At 47.4% G+C, this 25,019-nt stretch overlaps 1 protein-coding gene across 8 annotated transcripts in view; it reads left to right on the top strand.

Annotated features, from left to right (window-relative positions):
* Positions 1-23,137, top strand: part of HNRNPUL1 (heterogeneous nuclear ribonucleoprotein U like 1) — a 42,545-nt gene extending 19,408 nt beyond the window's left edge. For 5 of the 8 annotated variants that reach the window (XM_012461462.2, XM_012461459.2, XM_012461463.2 and 2 more), the window contains exons 8-15: positions 7,950-8,216; positions 10,037-10,159; positions 10,256-10,384; positions 17,400-17,568; positions 18,514-18,798; positions 19,809-20,098; positions 21,429-21,650; positions 22,222-23,137. In XM_012461462.2, coding sequence (XP_012316885.1) covers positions 7,950-8,216; positions 10,037-10,159; positions 10,256-10,384; positions 17,400-17,568; positions 18,514-18,798; positions 19,809-20,098; positions 21,429-21,650; positions 22,222-22,338 — 1,602 coding nt within the window. In that variant the 3' untranslated portion in view covers positions 22,339-23,137. The remainder of the gene's footprint in view (positions 1-7,949; positions 8,217-10,036; positions 10,160-10,255; positions 10,385-17,399; positions 17,569-18,513; positions 18,799-19,808; positions 20,099-21,428; positions 21,651-22,221) is intronic. The other 3 variants (XM_012461464.3, XM_012461465.3, XM_012461460.3) reach the window with 1 other exon arrangement.
* The last annotated feature ends 1,882 nt before the right edge of the window (positions 23,138-25,019 follow it).

Here is a 25,019-nt window from a genome sequence, read left to right as displayed (position 1 = left end):
CAGAGAAAAGCTTGAGAATAAAGAATTCTCATAGATTCTAACATTTACCACATTTGCTTTACGATTTTCATGTTTATGGTGTACATACACACACAGAGTTAACTCTTGAATAACATGTTTAAATTGTACTGGTTCAATTATATGCAGATTGTTTCTAATAAATATATTGGAAATTTCTTTGGAGATTTGCAACAATTTAAAAAAACAGACAAATCATATAGCCTAGAAATATCAATAAGATTAAGAAAAAGTTAAGCATGTCATGAATGTGTAAAATATATATAGCTACTCGTCTCTTATCATTTACTACCATAAAATATCCACAAATATGTTACAAAAAGTTAAAATTTGTCAAAACTTATGCACACAAACACTTGCAGACCCTACGTGGTACCATTCACAGTTAAGAGAAATGTAAACAAATATAATAGTACAGTATTAAATCACAACTGCATTTTTTTTCTGAGACAGATTCTCTGTCACTCAGGCTGGAGTGTAGTGGCACAATCTCGATTCACTGCAACCTCCACCTCTGGGGTTCAATTGATTCTCGTGCCTTAGCCACCGGAATAGCTGAGATTACAGTTGTGCACCACCACGACCTGCTAGCTTTTGTTTTTTCGTTTTGTTTTTTAAGAAGGAGTTTTGCTCTTGTTGTCCAGGCTGGAGAGCAATGGCACAATCTTGGCTCACTGCAACCTCTGCCTCCTGGGTTCAAGCAATTCTTCTGACTCAGCCTCCTGAGTAGCTGGGATTATAGGCACCTGCCACCACGCCCAGCTAATTTTTGTATTCTGAGTAGAGATGGGGTTTCGCCATGTTGGCCAGGCTGGTCTCGAACTCCTGACCTCAGGAGATCCACCCCTCGGGCTCCAAAGTACTAGAATTACAAGCGTGAGCCACACTACGCCCAGCCAACTGCATAAAATTAACCAGCACATACTATAATAATTTTGAAGCCACCTCCTGTTGCTATTATGGTGAGCTCAATTGTTCCAAGAATCTACTTAAAACAGTGTGTGTCATACATCTCCATGTGAGTAGTTCTTTTTGGTAAATTGTGTATCACAGTAAAAAGTGATCTCTCGAAGTTCTTGTGGGTTTTTTTGTTTGTTTGTTTGAAGATGGAGTCTCACTCTGTTGCTCAGGCTGGAGTGCAGTGACGGTGATCTTGGCTCAGTGCAACATCTGCCTCCCTGGTTCAAGTGATTCTCCTGCCTCAGCCTCCCTAGTAGCTGGGACTACAGGTGTATATCACCACACCCGGCTAATATTTTGTATTTTTAGTAGAGACAGGGTTTCACTGTGTTGGTCAGGCTGGTCTCCATTTCCTGACCTCGTGATTTGCCCACCTTGGCCTCAAAGTGCCAGGATTATAGGCATGAGCCACTGTGCCTGGCCACCTGAATAGATTTTTAAGGTGGGGTGTAGTGGTATGATCTAAGCTTACTGTAGCCTCTGCCTCCCAGGTTCAAGCTATTTTCCTGCCTCAGCGACCCAAGTCGCTGATTACACACATGCGCCACCACACCCAGCTGATTTTTGCATTTTTTGTAGAGACGGTTTTTGTAGAGCTGAGTTTCCCAGGCTGGTCTCGAACTTCTGAGCTCATGCAATCTGCCCACCTCAGCCTTCCAAAGTTCTGGGATTATAGGTGGGTGACTCCAGCAAATGCGGTCAGATTTATGATCAGGACTATTGTTACTTATCAAGCTGGTAATCCTCAAGCCCTGAATCCTCAACACCTGTTGCCAGTCTTTTGGTTATACAACAAGAAGGTGTGTGGACAATGAGAAACCTTTTTCTGGATTGGTTCCATTGATGCTTTGTTTCTGAAGTTAGGAAATACTTTGCCAGTATGTGATTACCTTTTAAAGTTCTTTTCATATTGGAGAATGCCCTTCATCACCAAGAACCCCATGAGTTTAGTACAGAAGGGGTCAAAGTGGTTTACTTGTTCCTAAACAATGGGTTGACCCTTGAGCAATGCAGGGGTTAGAGGCACCAACCCCTATGCAGTCAAAAATCCACATATAGTTTTTTATTCTAAAAAAATAAACTATTGGCTGAGTGCAGTGGCTCACACCTGTTATCCCAGTACTTTGGGAGGCCAAGGTGGGCAAATCTCTTGAGCCCTGGAGTTCAAGACCAGCCTGGGCAACATGAGACCCTGTCTTTACCAAAAATAGAAATAAAAATTAGCTGGGCTTGGTGGCACATGCCTGTGGTCCTAGCTACTCAGGAGACTGAGGTGAGGGGAAAAAAAGACTAAACTAATAGCCTACTGATACCATAACAGTCAGTTAACACATAGACTAGTGTCTACAATTTTTATGCACTCATGGCATACCTAACTTTATTTTTTTTTTTCTGTATTTCTAGTCATAGGGATCTGAGAATTTTTTCAAATTGTTGCAAGTGTCCAAAAATATTTTCAGTATATTTATTGAATGAAAAAAATGTGCATGTGAGTGGACCTGCGTAGCCTGAAGCCAGTGTTGTTCAAGGGTCAGCTGTGTTTTTATCTGACCCATTTGAGAGGAGGTTGCATATGTCACGTCTTCATTACTTCGGTGTGTATTTATTTCTTCTTTTTTTTTTTAATAAATGAGACAGAGTCTTGCGGCATTTTCACAGATGGTGGATCCCTCTTCTGGTCAGCATGAGTGTTTTGACTTGATTTGTTTCCTACCTTGGCTGGTTCACTCCTCCTTAGGCAACCTGATGATCCCTAATTCCCAGGAGGTCACCATGTCAATGCCAAACTTACTGTGGACAACCGATTGGCATAGCACACTGCAGCCCAGAACTGGGATCAAGCCATCCACCCCAGCCTAGTAGCTGAACCACAGGCGCACAGCACTGAGCCAGGCTCAGTGTGTCTTCTTTTTTTGTTTTTGAAACGGAGTCTCTGTCACCCAGGCTGGAATGCAGTGGCATGATCTCGGCTCACTTCAACCTCTGCCTCCCGGGTTCAAGTGATTCTCCTGACTCAGCCTCCTGAGAAGCTGGGATTATAGGCACCCGCCACCACACCTGGCTAATTTTTGCATTTTTAGTAGAGATGGGGTTTCACCATGTTGATGAGGCTGGTCATGAACTCCTGACGTCACGTCACGATCCACCCTCCTTGGCCTCCCAAAGTGCTGGGATTATAGGCGTGAGCCACCGCGCCCAGCTGATACTTAAGAGTAAAGATGTTAATGACAGTAGTTATTAAATTTAAAACTTGATATAATGCTATTATTTACTCTACATTCAAACTCTGTCGCTCGTCTCAGTGATATTCTTCATCCAATTGAGTTTCTAGTTCAGGATCTGGTCTAGGATCATACTGCTTTCTCTTGCCATGTGTCTTTATTCTCCTTTAGTCTGAAACAGTTTCTTAGCCGCCTTTCTTTCCATTTCAGGATATCAATATCTTTTTTTTTTTTTTTGAGACAGAGATTTGCTCTGTCATCCAGACTGGAGTGCAGTGGCACAATCTCAGCTCACTGCAACCTCTGCCTCCCAGGTTCAAATGATTCTCCTGCCTCAGCTGCCTGAGTAACTGGGACTATAGATACATGCCACCACACCTGGCTAATTTTTGTGTTTTTAGTAGAGACAGGGTTTCACCATTGGCTAGACTGGTCTTGAACTCCTGACCACAGGTGATCTGCCCACCTCAGCCTCCCAAAGTGCTGGGATTACAGGCATGAGCCACTGCACCCAACCCTCAATATCTTTTTAATAAAACATTTTAAAAATAAAAATCGTGTTTATTCTCTACAAATTGTTCTAGACCTTGCATTTTTTCCCCATTTAACAGTAAATCTTGACCATCTTTCCCTGTCCACACAGACAATATATAGGTCTAGCCCAATTTAAAGTGTTTCTTTTTTTTTTTTTTTTTTTTGGCAGGGAGACAAAGTCTCGCTCGTTGCCCAGGCAGGAGTGCAGTGGTGCAATTTCAGCTCACTGCAACCTCCACCTCCCGGGTTCAAGCGATTCTCTTGCCTCCGCCTCCCAAGTAGCTGCGATTACAGGCATGTGCCACCACGCCCAGTTAATTTTTATATTTTTAGTAGAGACGGGGTTTCACCATGTTGGCCAGGCTGATCTGAAACTGCTGACCTTGTGAGCCACCATGCCTGGCCAAAGGTGTTTCTTTTTTTTTTTTTTTTTTTTTTTGAGACGGAGTTTCGCTCTTGTTACCCAGGCTGGAGTGCAATGGCGCGATCTCGGCTCACCGCAACCTACGCCTCCTGGGTTCAGGCAATTCTCCTGCCTCAGCCTCCCGAGTAGCTAGGACTACAGGCGTGCTCCACCGTGCCCAGCTAATTTTTTGTATTTTTAGTAGAGACGGGGTTTTACCATGTTGACCAGGATGGTCTCGATCTCTTGACCTCGTGATCCACCCGCCTCGGCCTCCCAAAGTGCTGGGATTACAGGCGTGAGCCACCGCGCCCGGCAGGTGTTTCTTAATAGTTAATCATTGTGAATTGATTTTTTCCAGATTAGAATTTCTAAAAAAAAAAAAAAGGGATGTAAAAGGGCATACAGTGTAAAGTCTTGTTTAGACCCCCTCTGCAGCCCCACCCATTTTTACCCTCCCCAGCATGTGAGCCCTCCGGTACTCGGGGATTTTTTATCCCTTTTTCATTAGGAAAGGTGATTATTTTCTTCTTTTACACAAAAAGTGGCACATTGTACCTGTAATTCTGCATCTCTTTTTTTTTTTTTGCTTAACTTATATGTCTTGGGAATCTTTTTATAGCACTACCAAGAGAGCCTCTTTGTACTTTTGTATTGTCTGTAATCATTGTGTGGCTGTACCATAATTGATGTAACCTAGTTCCCCTCTTTAGTGGACATGCCCTAATCTGGTCCCCCCCATTAGTGGACATGTTGTTACTTTTGGGACTTTGTATTTAGTGGCTGTTTAATGGCTGTCTAGTATTGTGATTCTGGGGTCAGGGCACCCTGCTTTAATTTAGCCAGTCTTCCTGTTAGTGGCTGGGAAAGTTGTTTCCTGGAACAGATAATGCTGCTTGTCTTTATTCCATTTACCGGAGTAACTTGAAGATCTTTTTGTAGCTTCACGTATGGATCTCCTGTGCAATGTAGCCACTCCTGCTTCCCCATAGGAGCATATCTTGCTGTGCTGGCATAAGCATTTTTCACATACAGTTTTGCATTTTTGTGGGAATGTATTTGTATTTCTTCTTGAAAGTTAGATTCTGAGTCAAAAGTATATTTTTAAATTCTGATAGCTACCACCAAGACTACACTCCTAACAGGCTGCAGTAATTTAACTTGTCACTGTGTGACAGTGTTTACCAAAGTCTATTCTTTGAGAGTATGAGGTTCTTTGGGTGTGTGGCAGTGTGGAACTCTAGGCCTTGACTCTTGCTTCAACCAGAACATCTCTGCATCCAGTCTTAAGACACCTTGTATAGTTTCATTTGTTCAGAAGATACCACAGCTTTCAAAAGGCTCAGGGTGAGGAGTTGGAGGGGGTATAAAAATCACTGGTCTCATGGAACAAGAGACATGGTGACAGATCTCAAGTCTTCAGATTGCAAAAAAAAGGTAAAACAGCCTTCCAAGTGGAGCGAACAGGATAACCCATTTCAGCAAACCATAAGGAGTATGACACTTAGAGTCCAGGGCAATCGAAAGAGGTGTGAGATACCTGGCTATAAAAGTGGAATGCTCTGAATAATGCCAGGCTTCAGGAGTTTGGGTCTGCAGGCCTGGGACTGACACAGGAGTGTTTCAGCAGGAAGGAACAACACAACCACACTTGCCTCTTGGACAGATGGCTCTGGTGGTGGCAGATTGGTTGGCTGAGGGTGCCAGTTTCTGTGCATTATGGTAAGTTCCTGTAGTGAAGCTGGTGACCATAAGGCAGGCTAACCTCTACAGTGTTTATTTCCATGTCAGAGCAAAGATGACCAGGGTCTCTTTTGCTCAGGTAGGAAGACATAGCAGGGACTGGGGCAAGATTCAGTCCAGCCAATGTTTGCATATCTGTTCTCCATGGTCTTGGTGTGGGTGTATGCTTAGAGATGAACAGGCATGAGGGACTCTGATACTGAGCTGCACCCTGTGAGCACTGAGGAGGTTAATAAGGAAGCTACTCAAGGGAGGGTGCTTCGGTCACTTGTTGAAGGGCAATTCTCAAGGTGGTCTCCTGAATAGAGAAAGAACTTACACTTTTATATCAGAAACTGAATCTTGTATTTTGCTTCAGTCTGCTATCTAATCTCAAGTTTTGAGCCTTTTCGTCTCTGAGATAGGCATTTAGAAAAATATTTAACAAATGTTTTAAAAATATAAATTTTGAAAAGGAAAAAAACACTAAGCAAAAAAGAACTTTTCATATCCTGCAGCCAAAGCGATGTTTCCAAAATACAGTTTTGAGCAGGCTGCTCCCCTATTCAAAATGAGTCAGACACTCTGCTCTGCCACCAGCATCAAGTCCAGATTCCTGCAGAGTCCCTCAAATGCTGAGGTAGGCCATGTCCCCTCCCCATCACTTCAGTCCTATCTTCTAACTTCTAGCACAGTACCTGGCATCTTGCAGTGATAGGTCACATTCCTGTGTACTCACTGTGTATTAAATGTACTAGCCCATTTAACACTTAGAATAAACATAGGCAGTATAAAATAGTATTACCCACCTCTTTTGATAAAGAAACATGATGAAATAACTAAGGCCACAAGTTAGTAAATGGTAGAACTGAAGCCGTCCATCCACCTTTTGAAACAGGATCTTAATTACTAACTTTAGCAATTCAGTAAGTAGTTGTTAAAGAATAAATGAATGTGGTCCTTGCATGGCTTTTCAGCCATTCCTGAATTACTTCCCCCTCATCTTTTATGCCCCTGCCAACCTGACCTTATGTTCTGCGTCACTGCTAGGCTTCTATACACACAACTGAGAAACCATCTCAGAAACTTGCTTCTAGGTGGATCATCTTACTGAATTATGATAGTGTCCTTGTCTCATTCCCCACTGGTCCCTAAGCTCTTCTGGTCCCAGATCACCCAGGCATATATATCAGAAAGAGTACGAACTGACTGAACATGTTCAACAAGCTGAACTCAATTCGAAAAGGCCTTGCTGTGGCTTTCCTTCATCTGTTATGTTCATAGAATGCCCTTTTGGGGTTTCCTTTGTTTGTTTTTGAAGAGATGGGGCCTCTCTCTGTTACCCAGGCTGTACTTGAACTCCTGGCCTCAAGTGATCCTTCTGCCTCAGCCTCTCAAAGTGATGAGATTATAGGCGTGAGCCACTACACCCCGTTTCTCGTCAGTTTTCAGAACAGAACAGGATCACCTTTTCCTTCATCTTCATCTCAGTCTAGGCACAAGACTCAAATGCTTGGAGCTTAAAATTACCTACTTCAAGCTGGGTGCAGTGGCTCGAGCCTATAATTCCAACACTTTGGTAGGGCAAGGTGGGAAGATCACTTGAATCCAGGAGTTCAGTATCAGCCCGGGCAACATTACAAGACCCTGTCTATACAAAAAAATTTAAAAATTAGCCAGGTGTTGTGGAACATGCCTGTAGTCCCAGTTACTCGGGAGACTGAGGTGTGAAGATTGCTTGAACCTGGGAGTTTATGGTTGGAGTGAGCCCTAGCCGTGTCACTGCACTCAGTCTGGGGACAGAGTGAGACCCTGTGTCAAAAAAAAAAAAAAAATCTCTTACTTACCTGCTTCATACTTACCTGCTTCATATTCACCAACTTTGGGGTCTTAGGCAAGGAGGGCTTTGGGCTGGACATTCTCTGAGATGTTCACTGATGCTGCCCAGCTTACTTATATGTTGGGGAAGGATGCAATTAAATCTGGAAAGCTGTCCATATTCTACTCCCTGAATCTGTTCTCACCCACATGTGACTCCCAGTGCCTACAGCAAGAGTTGGCAATCATATTCCTTTGGCTTTTTCTCCTAGGACTTTGAATGTGGAAATGACGTGGAACTTTCCTTTACCAAGAATGGAAAGTGGATGGGCATTGCCTTCCGAATCCAAAAGGAAGCCTTGGGGGGTCAGGCCCTCTATCCTCATGTCCTGGTGAAGAATTGCGCAGTGGAGTTCAACTTCGGACAGAGGGCAGAGCCCTACTGTTCTGTCCTCCCGGGGTTTACCTTCATCCAGCACCTTCCCCTTAGTGAGCGGATCCGGGGCACCGTTGGACCAAAGAGCAAGGCAGAATGTGAGGTGAGAGGGCCAGAATGTATTGGTGGCCACCTTGCTGCCAAGACAGAGGGGAGACACACATAGACTTGCTGCGTGAGTAGCCTTGGGGCAAGTGGCCACTTTGTCCCAGCTCCTCAGGGTTAGACTCAGAGCTGAAAAGCTGCTCTGAGTGTGAAGTGAGGGGTGTTGGTGTGACCTAGGTTGAAGTCAGAGAGGCTAAGTTAATATACCTAAATCTCAGAAACATTCCATCTTCTTAAGTGAGGCCAGAATATGGGAAAAGGAGGCTTTTCTTCCAGCAGAAAAGGACACTAGGTGCTTCTTGGGGAGTGCACTCTGCCACCAAGTGTTCTTTTTTTTTCTTTAGAGACAGGGTCTCGCTCTGTCACCCAGGCTGGAGTGCAGTGGTGCGATCACAGCTTACTGCAGCCTTGACCTCCCAGGCTCAAGTGATCCTCCCACCTCAGCTTCTCGAGTAGCTGGGACCACAGGTACATGCCACCATGCCCAGCTAACTTTTTTAGCCACTGAGCCTGGCCCACCGAGTGTTCTTGAAGGAGGCTGAGTAAGTTCCACCTCTCACCCAGAGCTATCATAAAAGATAAATGGCCTTTGGGATTATTTGATTCTAAGAGCTATGCTGGTGTCTTTTTTCTTAAAACAATATTTTTCTTGTATGTGTAAGTTATTTATACTTGTTCTAGAAAATTAAGAAGTAAAAAAAAAAATTAATTCTCATAATGCCATCATCTACAAATAAGTTTGTTTGCAGAGTTTCAGAGGTCATCTGTTCTTTTAATGTGCCAAGTGCCTGTTTCATGCTCACAAACTTTTATCGTTGAGATTTTATGGTATGAGCATTATGATACCCTGCCCTTTTCACTTCACATTATTTTGTGAGCTTTTTCCCATCACATGAAAACCTCTCTTTGAACACCATTTTTTTCTTTTTTAAAAATCCTTCAAGGGAATGAACATCATTCTTAATGGCCTCACAAACTAGCCATTCCCCTTTTGTTGGGCATTTAAGATGCATCTCTGTTTACCAAATTCTAAATGTACTGATTAGATACAATTCATGTCCTTGAGTGTACAGCTCTATTCCTATTTCATACTTCAAGAAAGTTGTATCACTTCTTGTACCCACTCCATGGGCCAGTCCCAGTACACAGCCTTCCCTGGGCTATTGTTGGGGGGGCCACATAATCCTGTAAATGGGCTGGATTTGGTGGCAAGCGCCTGTAATTCCAGCACTTTGGGAGGCTGAGGAGGGAGGAGGATCCATTGAGTCTTAAGAGTTTGAGACCAGCCTGGGCAACATAAGGAGGCCTCCATTTCTACCAAAAAAAGAAAAAGATTAGCCAGATATGATGTCTTGTGCCTGCAGTTCTAGCTGCTCTGGAGGCTGATGTAGGAGGATTGCTTGAGCCTGGGAGTTCAAGGCTGCAGTATAATGTTTGGGCCATTATACTCCAGCCTGGGCAATAGAGTGAGACCCTGTCTCAAAAAAACAAAATTCTATCAATGCTAATGATGACAGCACTTGGGTTTTTTGTTTTTGTTTTTCCAAAGTCCTAGGATTACAGGCATGAGCCACCGTGCCTGGCCAGCACTTGACTTAATGCTTACCCTGTCCCAGGTGCTGTGCACAGAGTCTGACAAGCCTTACCTTTTTGAATCCTGATACCAATACTGTGAGGTAGATGGTGTTATTGCTTCCACTTTCCAGAGGCAGCCACAGTTCAGAGGTTCAGAGTCACACTCACAGTCACCAGCGAGCCAAGTGGTGCCACACCACCAAGCTGCAACACCTCCCCTGTCTTATTCTTGTATTCTTGTAGATTTTGATGATGGTGGGCCTGCCTGCTGCTGGCAAGACCACATGGGCCATCAAACATGCAGCCTCCAACCCTTCCAAGAAGTACAACATCCTGGGTACCAATGCCATCATGGATAAGATGCGGGTAAGGACAGTTACTGGACTCTCCTTACTCACTTCCCACCTACCAAGTGCCGCCTGCAACTAAAACCACTTACCCCTCACCACTTCCTGCCTGCAGGTGATGGGCCTACGCCGGCAGCGGAACTATGCTGGCCGCTGGGACGTCCTCATCCAGCAGGCCACCCAGTGCCTCAACCGCCTCATCCAGATTGCTGCCCGCAAGAAACGCAACTATATCCTAGATCAGGTACTTACTGATGACCATTGTGTCCTCAGGAGAAGGGAGGGGACTCCTGCCATGCCTGGGAAGCCCACTCTGGTCCCTTTCTTTCTTCCCCGTAATGCTGATCGACTGCTATGCTAGTCAGGGGGTCAGACCATGTCATACATGATGTCATGTCCTAGACACAGCTGAACCCGCACTGGGATCTAGGCCTACTTACTCAGACTCATCAGCAGTCCCAAAGAATATCAGGTGAGAACCGTTTAGCAAAATGCAAAATGAAAGGAGTATGGATTTCTGAGCCGGACAGATGGGTGCTTGAATCCCAGCTCAGCCACTCCCTAGCTCTGTGCCTTTGGGCAGCTGACTTTATCCTCTGAATCTCCATGTCTTGGTTGGTAAAACAGGGATCACTGTAGCATCTGCATACCTAACACAGGACCTGGCACTTAGTAGCTGGTGATTATTGTTAAATACTCTGCAGAGTAAGTAGGGTACCTTTAATTCCAACGGCAGTGCTGTAAGGTAAATGCTGTTACTGCTTCCATCATATTCTCTTCACAAATACATATGACTGGCAGGTACATACCTAACTCATATTTTCTACCTACATTTCAGTTAATAGTGCAGTTGTTAATATCAGGTGACCTGAAACCTTTGCAATTGAACATAAATATTGTATGCAGGTGTAGGTGTATCCTTTTTACCAAAAAGAAGAAAAAAACCTTACATAGCTTTTTGTCCATATCTTTCAGCATTCTCAAAAGGATGCGTGACCCAACAATCATTACAGATTCCTGTCTCAGAGTAATGAGTTCCACATGGTTATTGCCTATGCAATGTCATACTTGACATTTGTCCTGAAGGCTTTTACAAGTAATAAAGGGTGTTTCCTTATTTTCTATATTTGGGTATCTGAATAAGCCTCTGTTCCCTTTAGCCTTGCATTTGTGGTTTCTTAAGAACCTGTGAGTGAGCAAATAATGTAAACTGAATAACACCCTGCCCTTGTTGCCTTCCTGAAGTGCTTTCCATACATGTAGGCCTGGGTACTTGGTGACCATGAGTTCAGAGGGTTCCTGATAACAGTGGAGGTGGTGACAGTGGCTTTGTCAGGATGGTAGTTGGCTTGTTAGAAAGGAATTGCCTGGAACCAAGTTGCCTTCACGTAGGAATGAGGATCCTACACAAAACAGTTGAGCACAGGGTAGTCTAAAGTCCTTCCATGGTTATTCCCCCAATTGGCCTCACTTTGCCTGATCCTTCTTGTCAGGGCATTTTAGAATTTTAGTCTGAATTGACCCCAATTGGACTCATTGTTGGGAAAGGCAGAGCAGTGATACCATTTTAACACTGAGGATATATACCTCTTTTGGACACCCCAGTCAGTGTTCCCTGCCTGTCTTTTTCTTGGTTTGCTGGTTACGTCAGCTGTGAAACCCATTTCAAATATGTGGCCCCGGGGGAGAATGATTATAGTCTAGAGTGGATCATCTAACATCTCTGTCCAGGATGCTAAAGTGGCTTTTCTCTGGAAGCCAGGCCCATGTCAGCTGTGCACTCTGAAGACTTACTGTCAGCCTTCTTGGCTGCTGCTGGCTTGTTCAGGGATAGGGTCTAGGGCTGTACCAGGTATGCCTGTGATCTTTAGGACTACCAGCCTCCTGCTGAAGGGACATGTGGGTCCAGCCAAGTGATCTGGGCCAACAGTGAGACAGAGAACCTAAACTCTGAAGGCTGGGGAGGAGGGTTCTCTGGTTAACCATAGATTGGAGGATTGACTCGGGGCCTGAAACCATAGGCTACTCAGGCTGAGGGAGGGAGTATAAAGTCAGTGGTTTCACCTGTTTTGGCCTGAACCCCAAAAGTGGGTTCCAGAAAACTCTGAGTATGAGAGGGAGGGAGAGGGAAGTTACGTGTTTGTGTATAGAAGGTTCAGAGCAGGCCCCTGGCCAATCCTGGCACTTCTACTCCACCAGCTTTGGCAGTGATGGGTAAGTTGATGATGCATAGCTGTCTCCTGGGCTAGGTGGAATTTCCAAAGGGGAAACCCATACTACAGGCAAAGTCCCTGCAGTTCCTGAATCTCAGCCCAGAACCATGTTTTGCCTTCACTGGTTTTTCCTGAGTGGTCAGACCTCCCCACATTTGGCTCTTCTGGGCCTCCTGTTATGTAGGTTGGCCTCAGAAATGCTCGTCCTTGAGAAAGAAGGAGAGGTTGACTGCAGAAGCCAGGTGGGCCTATGTAAGCCAGGATTCTGCCTTTGTCTGGCCAGGACTCTAACCCCAACCCTGGGATGTATGTTATTGGGCACACGCTCTCAGATATACTGGGGCTTTGACCTACCTTCTATGATAACCTGAGGAGCCTCTTCAGATCATTTGGGCATCACAGCTGTGGAACATCAGAAGAGAAAAAGATAGAAAAGAGGTGGACCAGAGAGGAAACTGAGGCCTCTACAGAGGACTATAGGACTGCTAAGCCACACACTCAGTGTACTGATAGATCACAGCTCTGCTGACTTCCCAAGCAGCCATAGGCTAGAATGGTTGGGGCCATGATGGGAATTTGGGGAAGCTTTCTGGAGGTGGAATGTCTGGGTCAGGACACAGAGGATGATTAAAAGAGCTGGGGCCTTGTCCTGAAGGGAGTGGGGAGTCATGGTCATGTTTTCATCTGGAGGAATATAGATAAATTTGCCTGGCTAGTAAAAGGCTGCAGAGGAGAGAGAAAGGGGGAGTAGAAGGCCACATTGCTTCAGGTGGCTCTTCGGGGTCTTCTGTTGGAGGTAGGAAGCCTCTGGAATGAGATGCTTTCTGGCCTTGTCCCAGAGGGCCTCAAAATAGAGTACAGAACAGGAATTGACTGGCCTGCTATGAGGCAAACAAGTTGCCCTTCTGGAGGTTTCTGGGGAGCCTCCACAGGGCCATGTTGTCCAAACCCACCCCAGAGTAGGGCACTGCTGCCTAGTAGTTCCCTTAGAGGGCTCTTAACAGCCTAGAGCCAGGGCAGGCATCGGTCTGAATCAGGGCCGTATGGGTTGATGTCACAGTCAGAACATGTCATTCTAGTCCTCATTTGCATCCTGGTCAGCAGGTGCCACACTTTTGCCTGAAATGGAAACCTAGGGCTAGACTAGTGCTCCACAGTAACCTGCATCTTATATCTTATTTGCAGGCCTTAGAGAAGGGATGTTTCTTTCCTTCATCCCCGACCATTCCTAGAGCCTGAAGCCCATTCCATTTCTTGAAACTCCAGCCAGTTCTCTTCCTATAAATGTGGTTCCTTTGATTAGAATTCACCTCACTCTGAGCCCAAAGCAAATCCTTTCCTCATCAGCCTTTATTTTGCTCCTCAGAGCCAGCTAGGTTTCTCCTGCTGCCACTGTGACCCTCATGAGCTGTGACAAATGAGAGTAGACAGGGACAGTGGGGCTTGAGAGAGCCTGGTCTGTCAAGTCATCACTAGTACCTCCTGTGTTCCCTCCTCCGTCCCTCAGACTGTTACACACCAGAACTCCACACAGAGCTTCTCTGCAAAACCCAACTCTTGTCCCTTAGTCCATGTCACAGGGGCCAGGGAACACAGACAGCCACATTTTCTCTTAGAATCAACATCTTCAAGCAGGGTGGGACTGGGGGAAGCAGGAGCTAGGCAGAGGGAACCCACGCAGCTGGAAAAGCTGACCTAGCTGTTGTGCTGGTCTCATAGCAACAGCCACTAGCAGCCCCCAGCAACCACAGAAGTGCTGGGCTGGCCCGGGGGCTCTGACCTCACTGTGTTTGCTGTGGCAACAGCCACCGGCAGTTAATTCCCTTTCCTCCAGGAAAGCCAAGTATTTGCATTTCTGCTGGTGTGGTTTAGATGCTCTTCTTCCCTTCCCCAAGCCAAGAAGTAAGTGGAGGGAGGCGCAGTCTTACATGGTGAGAGGATTCTCAGCACCTCAGTTCCAAAGTGCCTGAGAAGCCATCCCTCCAAGTCTAGCCACTTCCAAGAATAAAGGCCAGCTATATATGAGTCCAATCTGCTCCGCCTCCATTCCTCCCATCCCCTGAAGCTGCAGGGACGAGCCTTCTTGGCAGCTTTGCTTCTCTCCTCTCCCCTCATCAGGACATTGAGGGGCAGCTGTAACACATGGAGACCTCCAGGACGTGTCTCTCCATGCCCTCGCAGTTCAAGAGGAATCAAAACAGATCACTTAGGGGCAAAAAAAGCAGGATACTCTGGGGCCACTCTGGGCTTTTGTGTCAGAAGAAAATTAAATTTAGCTGAGGAAGCCAAATTCTTTCTTCCTGGGTCCAGATGCCACATTCTACTTTGCTTTTAGGAATGGAGTCAAAAAAGAGTAGTGGGGAGAGGGGACTTAACTTTTCCTCTGTAACATGCTGTTCCTCTTCAAACCATTTGTGGTCCAAGGGCTCTTTGTGGGCCAGTGTCCCAAGACCCCAAGAACAGTATGTATGTGCCTGTCACTCCCATGACTGCTCACGTCCTTCTTCATGAGGGTAGGCACTTTTCCCTGGGGAACAGGGAAGAACATTTTTTCCTGGTGCATGTATCAGGGCCAGAGGATCTGGTTAGTTTAAGCAGCTGCACCTATGGCCCAGAACTTCCAGCAGATCTGTGCTGAGTCCCTGGCCCCTGGCTAATCCACATCCAGCATCCTGTTCCTTTGATCTTAAAAGAGGATCTCTTATGTCTTGTTTTTTCCTCAGGCTTAAATTTTCCTTGGTACTTTCCACTGGGATGCCTCTCCCGGACAGTCAGTCCTATAGGCCTTGTTTTCAGATCCACCCTGGGTGTTGACTTCTGTCACTGCTGACCTCCCTGGCACTTGCCAGAGATTTTCACATCTTCAGAATCCTCTCCAGAGCCGGGAGGAAGGTGATGATCCTTGTCTTTCAGATGAAGAAATTTGAGACTCAGGCTACTTAGGGGACTTTTGTCTAGAGTTTCACAAATAGTAAAGGGCACAGCAGGGATTTCAAGCCCAGGTTTCTTCCCCAAAGCTTGTGTTCATTCCACCCTGTCTTACTATCCCTCTGCTTGGGAGATCACTATAGCTTTTCTTTGGTCTGGGCTGCTTCAAGTCAACATGACAGTATAAATATCCACAGAGTGATGACCACATCAATGACAGCTCACAGTTGTTGAGTGTTGGCTGTCAGCCAGGGCCTGGGCTTAGATGAGAGCTTTTACTCACACCAACTCATTCAGTTTTCACAGCAACCAGAAGACATCCATGCTGTTTTTCCTTTTCAGGGCTTGATTTTATAGAGGAGCAGGCTGAGGCTGGGCCATCCCAGTGCACGGCCTGCTTCCCATCAAGGTGTCTCCCGCCCTGGAGGCCACCTGTGTCCCCCTACTTGAATAGTTTCTTGTACTTTGTCAGTTGCTTTATGGCCATTCTCTTACTCAGTCCTCGCCAGCCCAGGAGGGAGGCTTTTCAACCCTGTATTACAGATGAGGCCAGGGTGCATTAGTAGCCACACCAGGACTTGACCCTACTCTTTCCACCCAGCCAGCCTGCGTCTTCAGAATACATTTTTTTTTTTTTGGTCCATTTGTATATGCCCCTTTTCAGACTGTTTTCCCTGTATGTGGCTTCTTTCTTGGATCCCTGTCAGAGCCACTAAACAGTTGTTTAAATGCAGTTAAAAAATCATTGCTTTATTTCTGCTGAGTTTCCATAGGGAGGATAAGTGCCTGGGTCTCACTTCTAGGGGTTCAGGCTCAGGAAGTCTCAAATGAAGTTTGGGCTGCTCACTTTCTAAGTAGTGTCCAGGTAATTCAAGTACACAGGCTGAGTCAGTGGAGCCCTGAGTCCAACAGAGGTAGGCCGCATTCCCAAAGGGCCTGGCATGGAGGGGGTGCTCAGTAAATGGAAGCTGACGTTGTTACTGCTCTCAACCACGTAGGTGCTAGAGCACTGCTCTGCCAGCACCAGCTCAGGACACACCTGTCATCACTGAGAGGAAGGGAAGGAAACACTGGGAACAAAACTGCACTGTGAAAAGCAGGGGCTCCTGACTTGTTGAGCTTGCTGGTTAGAGGCCTGTAGGTGAGACTGATGTTTCAGAGAAAGACTGAGGGAATAAAAGAACCAATGTTGATGAAAACAAACTACAAAACTGTCAAAAGGAGCTGGTGAATTAGTAGCATAGCTAATCTATAGGTATTATACAGCCATTAAAAAAGAATAATGCAGAGAAAAACTTGAGAAAGCTTCATGTTACACGAAAAAGAGCCTCAGGAGGATGTGCATAATACAGTTCTTTTTGTGTAAAAAAATCACATAGATGGCAGGACGTGGTGGCTCATGCCTGTAATCCCAGCACTTTGGGATGCTGAGGTAGGCAGGTCACAAGGTCAAGAGTCCAAGACCAGCCTGGCCAATATGGTGAAACCCCATCTCTACCAAAAATACAAAAATTAGCCGGGCGTGGTGGTGGGCGCCTGTAGTCCCAGCTACTTGGGAGGCTGAGCCAATAGAATTGCTTGAACCTGGGAAGTGGAGGTTGCAGTGAGCCCAGATCGTGCCACTGCACTCCAGCCTGGGTGACAGAGTGACACTCCATCTCAAAAAAAAATCACATAAGTATTTATAAAAGTGCACATAAGAAATTCAGTATTCATTCTCTCTGAGAAGAAGGGCTGGCACTAAGGGAATGCAGGGGTTTTTCCTCTAAACTTTATGCATTATACTATTAATTTTTTACCAAGAGTGTATATTAACTTTTAGAATAGGGAAAAGAAATTGTAAGGCACAGTACCAAGAACAAATAGGATTAAAAAGCACAGCCCCAACTATTAGAAATCCTTTGTCCTCTGCCTGTCTGCAGCCACTTATCTAAGCAATTCATTTGCTGAGGGGGACTCAAGAATCTTGAAAGTAAAAAAGAGCTGTTTCCTGAGTTTCTCTGCTTACAAAGAGCACTAATACGCTTCTCTCAGTCGCTGGCCTACATAATGCCCCTCAGAGGAAAAAACCAAGTCTTAATGTACCATCTCTTGCCTCTTCTGTTACCTTACCCTTAGACAAATGTTTATGGGTCAGCCCAGAGACGAAAAATGAGACCATTCGAAGGCTTCCAGCGCAAAGCTATTGTAATTTGTCCCACTGACGAGGACCTAAAAGACCGAACAATAAAGAGAACCGACGAGGAAGGGAAGGATGTCCCAGATCATGCGGTCTTAGAAATGAAAGGTAGGAAATGAGTGCTTCCCAAAGGAACATCACCGCAGGGTCCCGGAGAGAAGAAGCTCTTGACTCAGTTTGCCCTTCCCTGGGTCCCTAATGATTTCTTTTCTGATCTTACTCTTTCTTTGCTTCTGCTTTGTCCCTTCCTTGTCTGCCACAGCTGTGAATGGGAAAACTATTCATCCCTTTCTCGTATCGGGGTTTTCAGGCTGGATGGGACTGGGGCAGCATGAGGGAAAGGATGTATGGGAGCTAAAGCTGAAAGTCCTGCATGCTCATCCTGTCTCTGGCCCCAGATGGGCTGACTAGGGGAGCTTCAGTTTGCTTCTCTCTAGAAATGGGGATGATCACCATCTGTCTGACTTCTTCCCTGGGGTGAGGCCTGAGGGAGCTGAGCACTGTGGCTAGGTGGGTCTTAGCCACCTCTTCAGAAAAAAGAGGAGAGAGGGGTCTTTGTTAGCCCCTGACACTTAGGCTGAGGGGTTGGGGCTCTGTCTACCTCTTTTTTTTTTTTTTTTACTTTTTTGGAGACAGTCTCTCCCTGTCACCCAGGCTGGTGTGCAGTGGCGTGATCTCAGCTCACTGCAGCCTCTGTCTCCCAGGTTCAAGTGATTATCCTGCCTCAGCCTCCCAAATAACTGGGACTACAGGCGCGTGCCACCACACCTGACTAATTTTTGTATTTTTAGTGGAGATGGGGTTTCGCCATGTTGGCCAGGCTGGTCTTGAACTCCCGACCTCAGGTGATCCACCCACCTCGGCTTCCCAAAGTGCTGGGATTACAGGTGTGAGCCACCACACCCAGCTTTCTGTCTACCTCTTTCTTATTCGCTACTCCAGTTTTCTTCACTTTCTCCCTTCTGGAAGGCCACTCTTCTGGGTGGAGGGGAACAGACTTCAGAAGGTATTGACCTCTTCTCCCTGTTCCTTCTGGGGCACTCTTCCTCCTAGCCAACTTCACATTGCCAGATGTTGGGGACTTCCTGGATGAGGTTCTGTTCATTGAGCTGCAGCGAGAGGAAGCAGACAAGCTAGTGAGGCAGTACAATGAGGAAGGCCGCAAGGCTGGGCCACCCCCTGAAAAGCGCTTTGACAACCGAGGTGGTGGTGGCTTCCGGGGCCGCGGGGGTGGCGGTGGCTTCCAGCGCTATGACAACCGAGGACCCCCTGGAGGCAACCGTGGTGGCTTCCAGAACCGAGGAGGAGGCAGCGGAGGAGGAGGCAACTACCGAGGAGGTGAGACATCTCACACACAGCACTCTCCACTTTCTGTTCCCAGGTTGGGGTTGGGCTTTGACTGCTTATTCAGTCAGCAACTGAAGTTTTCTGAGCTCCAGCTGTGAGTTAAACTCTGGTAGAAAACTGAAACAAGTCAGACGCAGAGGCCTCAGAAATGATCCCACCGTCCCACTCTCCCAGGCATTACTTGTGAAGCCCTTTGTCCATTTGCCTGTCATAGTGCCCACTGTGTCACGTTGCTGTCATTTTTGTGAACTTTCCCCCATCCAACCATGACCTCCTTGGAAATAGGGTCTAGATCAAAATCTATTGGAAATGGGGTCTACATCTTTGGCCAAGTCTGAAGAGGACTAGATGTGACTCGTTCATAGCTATCCCCAGTGCTTAGCCTCCTCTCTTTTCTATTTGAGACGGAGTATTGCTCTTGTTCCCCAGGCTGGAATGCAATGGTGCAATCTGGGCTCACCACAACCTCCGCCTCCTGGGTTCAAGTGATTCTCCTGCCTCAGCCTCCCAAGTAGCTGGGATTACAGGCATGTGCCACCACGCCTGGCTAATCTTGTATATTTAGTAGAAACAGGGGTTCTCCGTTTTGGTCAGGCTGGTCTTGAACTCCTGATCTCAGGTGATCTGGCCACCCGGGCCTTTCAAAATGCTGGGGTTACATGCGTAAGCCACTGTGCCCAGCCTGCTTCCTCTACTTCAGCATCTCCTTCCTGCATATTGAGCAGCTATTGAGATGCTGAGACATAGAACCCAAGACTGCCCTGGTCCCTGCCTCACCATTCTCACAGTCCAGTGGATGAGACAAACCTGTCATAAGGGCTGGGACAGGGGAGTATGCCCAGGGGTCTGGGGAATCCCAGAGGACATGCTTTGTTTGTTCACTGTGAGTTCTTGCTCTGCTCCTGGCCATGCTGGCTCATTGCAGTCACCAAGACAACCCAGTTCTCTGGGGTTGCAAGTTGGGAATGATGGTGCCTTTCATGTGGATTTCTCCAACACAGGTTTCAACCGCAGTGGAGGTGGTGGCTATAACCAGAACCGCTGGGGTAACAACAGCCGGGATAACAACAACTCCAACAACAGAGGCAGCTACAACCGGGCTCCCCAGCAACAGCCACCACCACAGCAGCCTCCGCCACCACAGCCACCACCCCAGCAGCCACCGCCACCACCCAGCTACAGCCCTGCTCGGAACCCCCCAGGGGCCACCACCTACAATAAGAACAGCAGCATCCCTGGCTCAAGCGCCAATACCAGCACCCCCACCGTCAGCAGCTACAGCCCTCCACAGGTGAGAGAATGAGTGTGTTTGTATGTAGAGATTGCACGTGTGCTCTTGAACCTGAGCAGGTTAAGACATGCCCCAGCTACTGGCCTTCACTCTTACCTCTAGCCTGCTCTTCTTTTTCCCTGGCAGTGATCTTGACTCAGATGGACCCTAGACATTCCAGATCCCCTCCAAACCCAGAAGTAAATGGAGACCTTCCCAGAACCTACTCTTCTCCCACCACTCTCAGGGGGATGGGCTGTAAGCACTGATCCTCCAGCAAGTGATTTGGCTGTGTCACTAACCTCACTGAATCCCCAAGAAATCACTTGATTGAAAAGCACATCCCTTGTCCAGGCTGAAAGGGGCTGACCTCTTTGTCTTTTGGATGTAATGACCAGGGCCCTAAGGTCGCTGAGACTTGCCCTCTGCACGGAGAGCTTCTATCCTGAGCAGCTCCAGGCTCAGTTCCAGTTGTTGGAAAGCCACTGCCCTGGTGGCTTGGGTATGCATAGGCTCCTGTAAACGAGAGAGGTCTTCAGTTATTGCACAGCCATTTCCCGAGCACTTTCCTCATGCCAGGCCTGGAAGCAGTTGCCAGGAGATAGATGGATGGTTCCCAGGCCCAGTCTAAGTAGAATATTTCCTAGAACAAGAGTTGGGCAGGCACAGATCCAGACCCCTAGCCCTACAACATCCTGTTTCTGTGAGCTTGGACAAACAGCTTCCTGTCTCTGGGTCTCATTTTCCTCATAAAGGCATTAGTAGAACTCACTTCCAAGGTTTGTTATGAGGAATGGGTAGCGCTACAGCTCTGGGACTAGGCAGACCTGGGGTCAAGCCCTTTTCTCTGTGTGACTTTGGCCCAGAAATTTCATCTTCTTGAGCCTCAGCTTCTTTCTCTTTAAAACGGGGCTTATGGGACCTACCCCCAGATTCGATATGGAGATTAAATGAGTAAATGATCCAACCTGTACTTGAGAAGCACTACTGTTTCTCAGCAGATCTTCCAGTAACAACTACCACCGCCTGTTGAGTGCCCAGTGATTTATACACACAAGCTTACTGGATACTCAGGGCAAGCTAAAGGGGTTGTTGTATTGTGATCCTCATTTTACAAAAAAGAAAACTGGGATTTCAAGAAGTGCCATGTACCTTGCTCCCCGGGTGTGTCAGAGCTGGGGTTGGAGTCCAGATCCTGCCCTGTCTGGCTATGGCATGGAGCTGGCTCACCACCTCCTCAGCCCTCAAACTGTCCACCAGGCAAGGGAAGGGCCCCTGTGGGCCAACCACTTAACAAAGGCCCTTTTTCCATCCCAGCATTTCACATCTGCAGATTTCCTCTATTTCACAGAGCTTTGGCTTTTTTCCCTCCACTTTCCAGCCGAGTTACAGCCAGCCACCCTACAACCAGGGAGGTTACAGCCAGGGCTATACAGCCCCACCACCTCCACCTCCACCACCACCTGCCTACAACTATGGGAGCTACGGCGGTTACAACCCAGCCCCCTATACCCCACCACCACCCCCCACCGCACAGACCTACCCTCAGCCCAGCTATAACCAGTATCAGCAGGTAGGTGCCAGACTGGGGGCCAACTGGCTGAAGAGACTTCCATGGGCCCTTCCTGGATGTGTATTCCCAGACTGGAGTCCCTGTTTATCCCTAAAAAGACAGCCTGCTGGCCTTGGCTTAGTGTTCTTGTGGTGCAGCCATTCCATTGGGTCAACACTTCCGTACTGGGTGCTAGGTAATTGGTGTCCTAGCCCCCTCCACAGTGCAGCTTCTGGGAAACAGAGCAGGGGCCTCAGAGTCCTCTTTCAGCACCATGGCCAGGGGGCTCCAAATCCTGCTGCCAGTTGCTGCCCAGGCCCCTATCTATACCTGTTACTAAATCTTTTGAATATGGTATCTAGCTGTACCCGAAAGGCACTGGGTTGACAAGCTGAGCCCTGGGCTTTAGTCACTAACTGTGTACCTCTGTGGCATCAGGTCTTCCCAAGGTGCCTTGATTTCTCCGTCAGGGGACCTGTGTTCAGCTGTTGTCACAGCACCTATCTCTGTCCTAGGTGAGGGCGGGGCTGCTGGGAAAGCTACATGTGGGGTAGATACAGGATGACCTGGTGTTCTTGGTTTCTCTCCGCAGTATGCCCAGCAGTGGAACCAGTACTATCAGAACCAGGGCCAGTGGCCACCGTACTACGGGAACTATGACTACGGGAGCTACTCCGGGAACACACAGGGTGGCACAAGTACACAGTAGCCAGTGTGACCCAGAGGCTTCCGGAGGCCCCTGCCGGCTTCCTCCACCAGCGCCTGCCTCGGCCCCTCCTCTGCCCCCGCCAGATCTCGTGGTGCTGGGGATGGGGTCATCCCAGGGCTGCCTCCCTCCAGCCCACTGCCTCCCCTCTGAGGGGCTTCTTCCCCTCCACAGGGCCAGGCAGTTTTCTCTGGATTCAAACAGGCAACAAAGACCTTTCATTTTCCCTCCCCCCTACCTTCCACCTCCTGTTCTTCCTACCTTCTTCCTTTTTGACTAAATAATCCCCCCTTCCCTTGGTCATACAGTGAGGCTACAGTGACTGAGGGGAGAAGTCCTTCCTGTTCACTTTCCCAACCCTGCTCCACCCTCAGCTTCCCAGACCCTCATGCAGTTGGTTGTAAATTCTCCCAGGAGCTGTTTTACTGTCTACTTTTCAGGATTAAAAAAAAAAAATCAAAAACAAAAACAAAAAAAGTTTAAAAAGCAAAATGGGGAGGGAGGAAGCAGTGACATATTTTTTTGGTAATTATGCGCTTTTTTTTAATTTTTAGAATTTGTCTGTTTTTACTGTGGGTCGGCTATTGATATTTCATCAAGATAAGCATTTCTTTCCTGAGTTCAGGTGACTGAGGAAGAGCCACAAAACAAAACACATCAAACCACAGAATGATCTTGAACCTGACTTTTTATACGACATCCCAGTTCCCCGTAACTTTGCACACAAGCTTCTGTGTTCAGTTGAATTGTAACTGCTTTTTGTATTTGGAGAGAGTGTGACTATTGAACTTGAAACCTTTTATTCCGGGCGTGTTGGTAGTTTCTGGTGGGATTCAGTGGGTGAGAGGGAAGAAGGGGAGGTTGGGGGGCTCCCTCCCTTCAGAACTTGATGTTTCTCCCACTGCCTCCTCTCCAGTCATCCCCCAGGTGCCAGACCCAAAAGCTTTTCCTACAGTGATACCCTTTATTTTTACTTCCCCTCGACTCATGTTTTAACAGGATTTTAACAAACTGCACTTATTAAGAAATGTGTTTGCCCTGTTTTGTTTGGTTTTGTTTGTTTTCTTTGAATAAATGACATGGCACCTCCTAGCAGGAAGGAAGCAGGGTTGAAACCCTGAGGTGTTACTGCAGTTAGCCGCCAATCGGCGTGGGGGGCCTTTTCAAAGGGAAATTATTTACTCATTCATTAAACCAGCTTACTGAGGGATTCATATGCCTGGCCCTGATTTTAGTGCTAAAAATGCACCCTTAAACAAGGGTCCCTGGTTTAAATCCACTAGTTCATTTTTAAAGTGTTTCTCTGGTTCTTTATCTCTCACAGTCTGAAATCCCTCCAGGAGTTTTTGAGTAAAGGGTGTGGAGCAGGCCTGTGGGTGGAGGGATGGGTGGGACTGATTGGGCAGAGACCAGGACTGGTTTGTTCGGGATCATCACTGGGCATCTGCAGACCACCCAACTCAGGCCTGGCCTGTGTGCAGCAAATAGGACCGTTCCTGCCTCTTCTGTGGTGGAGACTCGTGGGGATTCTGGGAGCTTCATGTTTCAGCGAGTGTGTGAGGCACCTGCTGTGTTCTTCAGTAGTCCTGGACCCAGTTCTCACAGAGCTGCCACTCCAGGGAACACAGACCTGCCAGCACCAAGAGGTCAGCTGTGAGAGCCTGAGGTGGTATGCAGGGAGGGCTTCCTGGAGGAGTGAGCCAGGAGAAGACTCCAGATTGCACCTCCATGGCCCATTGTTCTGCGTCCTTAGCAACCTTATTTCTTCATTCCCTCAGTACATGCTGTGTTCCTGGCTCCTTGTGAGGGACAGTGCTGGGCCACAGGAGAAGCCAGTTCAGCCCCAGTCTTCCCTGGTGGGAGCTCAGAGCCTTGTGAAGGGGAGATGGGCAGCAAAAACAAGGGAGGGAAGCTGACTAGTCTCAGAATCTTGAGTAGGGCATCAGAATGTGAGAAGGAACCAAGGTTGGTGCTAAAAGGAAACCTAGAGTGCCCCAGACAGGAGGGAGCAGGTCCCTTAGTCTGGAAAGTCCCCTTCTCTGCATGTCCATGTGCTGTGGTACAGCACCCTCTGCTGGAGTCTCCTGGTAATGCCTAGGTACCTGGTGGTAAATGGGGACCTCCTTGGCTTCCATATGCCCAGACCTCAAGGGAATGCAAATGAGGAAGCTCTTCCTCTGTTTTGAGCCACGGACTTCTTCACACATCTCATCCCCAGTCCCTTGATCCCCTTGCCCACTCCCTTCAGAATAAAGGAGGTCAAGCTACTTACTATGGCTTATGAGGCCCTGCATGGCCTAGCACCTGGTAACCTCGCTGGCTCCATCTCTTTCTGCTCCCTCTTTGAATATCACATCAGTGGTTATTTTGTTCTCAGGAGCTATAAATCCCTTTTGGAACCCACAAATGCCATGAACTTCTGCATTGGAGAATACAGAGGCACATGGAATTTTGCATGAAAATCATGAGGTTCAGACGGGGCACAGTGGATCACGCCTGTAATCCCAGCACTTGGGGAGGCTGAAGTGGGTGGATCACCTGAGGTCGGGAATCCAAGACCAGCCTGGCCAACATGGAGAAATCCTGTCTCTACTAAAAATACAAAATTAGCCGGGCATGGTGGTGCATTCCTGTAATCCCAGCTACTCGGGAGGCTGAGGCAGGAGAATCACTTGAACCTGGGA

Source organism: Aotus nancymaae, unplaced genomic scaffold (assembly GCF_030222135.1).
Source record: "Aotus nancymaae isolate 86718 unplaced genomic scaffold, 86718_ANA_hifiasm-v0.15.2.pri h1tg000028l, whole genome shotgun sequence".
NCBI lineage: Eukaryota > Metazoa > Chordata > Mammalia > Primates > Aotidae > Aotus > Aotus nancymaae.
This window is presented reverse-complemented; position numbering and strand designations above follow the sequence as displayed.